General features: G+C 36.9%; 2 protein-coding genes across 2 annotated transcripts; one reads left to right on the top strand and one right to left on the bottom strand.

Moving 5' to 3' along the window:
• Positions 1 to 271: 271 nt before the first annotated feature.
• LOTGIDRAFT_195820 (hypothetical protein) lies at positions 272 to 1,391 on the top strand. The gene has a single exon (XM_009065751.1). The coding sequence runs from the start codon at positions 288 to 290 to the stop codon at positions 669 to 671; it is 384 nt and encodes a 127-aa protein (XP_009063999.1). The 5' UTR covers positions 272 to 287; the 3' UTR covers positions 672 to 1,391.
• A 516-nt stretch (positions 1,392 to 1,907) lies between these two features.
• LOTGIDRAFT_195818 (hypothetical protein) lies at positions 1,908 to 5,202 on the bottom strand. The gene is made up of 5 exons (XM_009065750.1): positions 5,162 to 5,202; positions 4,561 to 4,667; positions 4,033 to 4,276; positions 3,021 to 3,131; positions 1,908 to 2,168 (listed from the first exon to the last, which is right to left on the bottom strand). The coding sequence occupies exons 1-5, from the start codon at positions 5,164 to 5,166 to the stop codon at positions 2,000 to 2,002; spliced, it is 636 nt and encodes a 211-aa protein (XP_009063998.1). The 5' UTR covers positions 5,167 to 5,202; the 3' UTR covers positions 1,908 to 1,999.
• Positions 5,203 to 5,588: the final 386 nt, after the last annotated feature.

The raw sequence follows: 5,588 nt of genomic DNA, 5'->3' as shown, positions 1-5,588 counted from the left end.
CGGACACAAGCTAGAAGCCTCGGTCTCGATTTGGAGTCAAAGTCGTCCAAAAGTCAGTTCGCCCCACGACAAAATCGTCTATTAGACAAATTGGACATCGGCCAAGATAATTGATCGTTATTGGACATTTAGGAAATATGCTTTGCACTCTAAAAATCGAGAGGATGTGATAGAATTGTACCACATTTAAGTAAAACGCCCCATAAAATAAAATAAAAACAGAATCAAGAAAATTTCAGCCTGGAAAACTTTTCTACACTTCAAAGGGACACAATTCGAAATTCAAAATGGCTGTCATGCACAGAGCTTTGTTTACATGGTTGACAATTTTAGTGTTTTTAATACTCTTAGTGTTGAGATTAGAATATAAAGTGACGTGGAATTGGTTCCTGATATTCATTCCATTATGGCTCTTTGATTGTGTGGTTCTTTTGTACATTACAATCAACATGATCCGCCATTGTCGACGGGGTTTCGACCGAAATGACGTTTCCATGAGACGAAAAGTGTATTACATGACTGCGGTTCTTCTTAAAATGACATTCCAGATTTTGTTGTGTTTACGTTTCGAGTATTTCAACTTTATCTCATTGTATATGGCAATGATTCCATTTTGGGTGCTCTTGACGGTTTCTTGTACTGATATTTTCATAGGTCTTGTCAAACTCTGAATTGTGTGATGCCATCATCATATGGATCAATTCTGAACAAGAACATTAATGGCACAGTCAGAATTCAGTTTGGCAGCTTGGGAAGTTTTTGAGAAATTTTCATTCATGTGAGTGCTTAGCTTTCGAAAATGTGCTGAATTTGATATTGAAGACAAGCTCTTTAACTGTGAACTCTCCGAAAGGGATGCCGAGGTGTGACAAAAGCTTCATCAAGTACTTGGATGTGTATCTAACAACTAGATCTAAATACAAGACACAGTAAAGGTCAACTGTTTGACCTGCTAATTTAAATGAGGTGTGGTCTAATGCAGACTTAGCCAATTAAATTGAGTGTTATAATCATTAAATGTGCAATTTCACCAAGATGTGTTGTGATTGGCTCAAATTAACACTTATTAAAGTAAATCTGTCAAGCAAGATTGCTAGATCCTATGGTGAGAGCATTAGGGTGGCTTTAGTTGAATTTTTAATGACTTTTTTCTATTAACCCTTTAAACACTAGTTGTCATTCTACCAGTCACATATTTTGTGATTTATACCCGACAGGTGGTGACGCAGTTGTTACAAAGTGACGTCCAATACAGTAGCGCTTTGTTTTTATTTTACAAATCAGTGTTCAAAGGGTCAAGGACCATAATTTCCAAAATGTTTACTCATTACATGTGAAATAAGATTTGTATATGGATATGATATTTTTATGTAATAAATTTTGATGTTATTCTAATTTGTCTTGTGTTTTTTTAAGGGGAGGGAACCAACATGTTAAGGGGACTAAATGCTTTATGTGGCTCTTCTCCTTTTCATTGGTAGGGAGCCGCAGTGGCTCAGTGAGTTAGACGCTTGCTCGCTAACCTGAAGGTCCAGGGTTCAATCCCGACATAGGTCGAGATAACCCGGTTTCCCCCTGTCAGTGATGCAGGTAAGAGGGGCTGACATGGAAAAGCGTCTAGTCGTTCGGATGAGACAATAAACCGAGGCCCTGTGTGCTACAGGCTGTGCACGTTAAAGATCCCTCGACAGTTGGAAATCGAAAAAGAGCAGGCTAATGCCGCTGTCCTGGCAAAATTTCCTTCATTGCACCCTGCATGGCATCGCCCGTCTTCATTAGCCCACATGGTGTAGAAGAGTAGGATGTAAAACTCCATTCATTTCAGACGAGTCAGTTTTTCCTTGTTGCCAAAATATGTGCAAAACATGTCTATCTAGGTGGTCAAGGTATAAGACAAAGTTTGTAATAGTTTGAAGATGTATACATAGATTGCTCTTGTTTTCATTTTGAATCCGAAGAAGACATTTTGTATTTTTTATTTTTTTATTAGACGGGAGATTTAAGAACTGCTTTTGTCGTCTTTTTCTTTCTTTTCTTTTTTCTCTTCATCCTTATCTTTATCTTCGGAGATGGAGGTTCTCAATAACTCGGCACGTTTCTGTTTCAATCTATCAGCCTTGCGTTTTCTGGCTTCTTCGATCTTTATTCTCTTAGCTTCGAATTGATCCCTGAAAAAATATTCATGTGATGAGGGTCGTAAGCCAACACTGGGTCTATTCTTAGAAGCACTGGCTGTGGCAGCAGAATTTTCTAACTTCACAGATTTGAACCCACTGTAACTTTTGGCCCAAGAGAAAACAATCCAACATGGTACTGAATGACCCAGTGTTGTGTTCGGGGGAAAATACTAGTGCTTCAACAGTCCCTGAATGCGAGTGGTTATTGCACTGAAGTTCAAATCAGAATGAACCCACAATTCTAAGATTATTTGTGCTGATGAGGATTGCATATCTGAGATGTGTCCACAGTATTAGCTCTAGTCAATGAGATACGAGGACCCCACATTTTGGATTGAAAATTCTATTTTATTTTCAAATATTGTTATTTTCGAACAAACAATCTAAGCATCTCAGTAGTATTTTGGTGTTGCTATGTCGCAAAATGCAATTCTATATACTTTGTGGTTTCACATTAAGACTAGATACCCCTTGATGCTTTATAGTTCAAACATTTTCAAGACATCTGTCAAAAGATGGCTTGCTAGGCAAGGTAACATATGCCCACTGGCAGCTGTCAGACATGATTGAACACGAGTTGCACAATATAGCTAATAGAGTAAAACATCAAGTCAGACACGATATTTCAGTGAAAAATTATCTGATCATCACGAAAATCGATAGATATCATCTTCATAATGACATTGACACACAAAATCAAAATCAAAAGAATCTGTAAAGAATTGTAGCCTGTAGAGTGAGCACGAACCAAATGTGAACGGACGGACGGGCAGGGTGAGTGATTACAATATACGGCCATCTTATGTGTGGGCGTATAAAATATAAAAATATCAAAGAACTTACTTGAGAAGTTTCAATCGCTGTTGTTCAGCCTTCTTCTTGTGGATAAATTCAATGAGTACTCGCTTGTTTTTGAATCCGTTACCTTTAGATTTCATATACAGTTCATGATACCTGAAACATATATTATAGAATTGTGGACTCTCTGAATTAAAGCATCAACCCGATCAAAGAATTGCTGTGATGTGTTTATAATGATCCTTCATAATCATTGGATGCCAATATCTGTTGATATTTCCAATTCCACGAGGCCACTTTCGGTGACACTTGGTGAAATCTTAGACGAGTTTGATTTTCACAATGTTCTGATGAACAATTCTTCACTTATTGAGGTGACAATTTGTCAAAGCAGCCACAACATCTTCCTTATACCCATTTAATTGTAGGTTTACTATACCCTATGAATTTCCATACTGAAAAGTGAAACCTGGATAAAGTTCCATCAGTTGACAAATCGAACAGACAAGGTAACAATAAAACATTTTGCTTCAAAACTTCACATTTTACCACCTTAATTTGAAAAAAAAAACACTCCCTCCAAAAAAAATTCCAACCAAAGACATAATACTTTCTTAAGCTCATAAAAATGAAATATTTACATTAGCTATTATTTTTTCCATTGGACCAAACATTAGGCGTAGTAATTTTAACCAATGACGTCATTGTATCAAATAGACGGTCTCCAATGTAAACAATCATGTCGGTTGTCCCAAACGTTGAAACGTAAAGAAATAGGCCCTACTTAAATTCATACTAAAGTCTTTGTATCAAAATTAAAATGTCTTGAAAACGTAAATATAAACAAACTGTTACCCTATGGTGGTTATGGTCGTATATCAGGACAAAGGTTGACTGGAAAATTAATCATAAATGCTCCAACACAGTCATTCAATTTTCCAGTCATCCTTTGTCCTGATATACGACCATAACCCCATAACCGCCATAGGCTAACAGTTTATTGCTTAAATATACCAACGAAATGGCAAAGACAATACTCCAACAAAGCGGTACTTACATATGTTTGTCAATTTTCTTGGTCTCTCGATAACGTCTTAACAATCGACGTAAAACTCTCATCCTGTTCATCCAGACGATTTTCTGGGGTTGTCGAGCGTTGGCAGTACCTCGTCGTCGACCAGGGCCCATGTGACGTCCCTTTCGTCGAGCGATCATAAACTTTCGTACTCTAGCTCGGGAGTGAACTGTAACTGGTTTACGAATAACCAAACCATCCTTCACTAATTTTCTTATGTTTTGTCCTGGAATACAGAGCAAACCATTTAAGATGTCTGATTACTGACTTGATAGGGGGAACAACCAGCTTTGCGGAAGCCTCAAACTGAGTATCCCAAGAAATCTTTTGAAAGATAGAATTTAAATGATTAGGTGATTTCTTATTTTTTAATTTGAATCCACAGCTTTTGCACGTAGTCACAGAAGTCACCCTCCATTAAGTTTTTAGAACTATGTTCCACCACATGTCTCATTTCTGGATTAGAAAATCTAAAATGAAATCAAGAAATGATTGAATTGGGAAACTTACTAGAGTTGGCATTGGATATTTCATTATTTTCATTGGGATCCAACCAGATTTTATTTTTGCCGCATTTCAGCACGGAAGCGGCTAACCGCTTTTGCAACCTGAGAGAACTGAAAGAAAGTTATAAGTTTACTGAGGAATATGCTACATAAAATTTTAAATAAATCAAACGCATAAGGCAGATTAAGGCTAATCTAAGGACTTCATTAGATTAGCCCATTTCAGGTCAGGGTAGGAGAATGGCAACTCATTTTCTGCTTCGCCAAGACATTATCAATCTTCTATCTCTATAGGACAGTGGGTCTCTCTGTGTATTTACAGGAGATGTCAAGGAAATGTCAGATGAACGACAGGGCAAGTGGACTAATAAGTATACACCTCAATTTAAGTGAAAACACGTTTTTCTAACAGGCGGCCATTTTGGAAATTTCAGAAACAAAAGTAAAAAATTTTCACATCAGAATGCCATTTTTAGACGATCTAACCAAGATAAGGCCAACAAAAAGTTGCAGTGGGATGCCTACATATTTAATTTTCATAAATTCTGGGTGATGTGTTTTAATAATTGATAAGTAATAAGAGAAATTGGAAAAATATTTCGGACCTCATGTTTACTCCAGTTGCACGATGTTGGGAAAGGAAGTCGGTCGGGCACGTGGGACATGACGTAAAAATGTAGTCCCAAAAAAACTTTTGTCAAATTTTTTTCATTTTTTTTAAAGAAACATTTTTAAATAAATTTTTTAAGATTTCGGGTATTTTGGAACTAAACTGGAAAGTTGTCAAAATTCAAAAAAGCAAAATTTAATCTAATAAAAAATATTTATATATCACTCCGCAAATCACAACACGGATTGATATCTAGACTGAAAGTGAATCGGCTTTGAACTCTCGTGACCTCTCGTGAGAGAGCGTCTGCTACGAGATTTTAGTGACCTTTTTCCAAGGTCAGTCTATACCTTAAGGTCAAGGTCGACGTCAAAACTTCTCCACACAGTCAGAAGATCTCTGCAAAACAGTTCCAAAATGTC

This window comes from Lottia gigantea (genome assembly GCF_000327385.1).
Source record: "Lottia gigantea unplaced genomic scaffold LOTGIsca_70, whole genome shotgun sequence".
In the NCBI taxonomy this organism is placed as follows: domain Eukaryota; kingdom Metazoa; phylum Mollusca; class Gastropoda; family Lottiidae; genus Lottia; species Lottia gigantea.
Note: the sequence above shows the minus strand (reverse complement) of the source record. Positions and strands in the feature narration are given on the sequence as shown.

Excerpts from the sequence above, each read along its gene's own strand:
- LOTGIDRAFT_195820 (XM_009065751.1), top strand. The coding sequence starts at position 288 with ATGGCTGTCATGCACAGAGCTTTGTTTACATGGTTGACAATTTTAGTG.
- LOTGIDRAFT_195818 (XM_009065750.1), bottom strand. Across the intron at positions 3,132-4,032 it reads AAGAAAATTGACAAACATAT|GTATCATGAACTGTATATGA; the intron begins GTAAGTACCGCT and ends TATATGTTTCAG. Across the intron at positions 2,169-3,020 it reads CAGCGATTGAAACTTCTCAA|GGATCAATTCGAAGCTAAGA; the intron begins GTAAGTTCTTTG and ends ATATTTTTTCAG.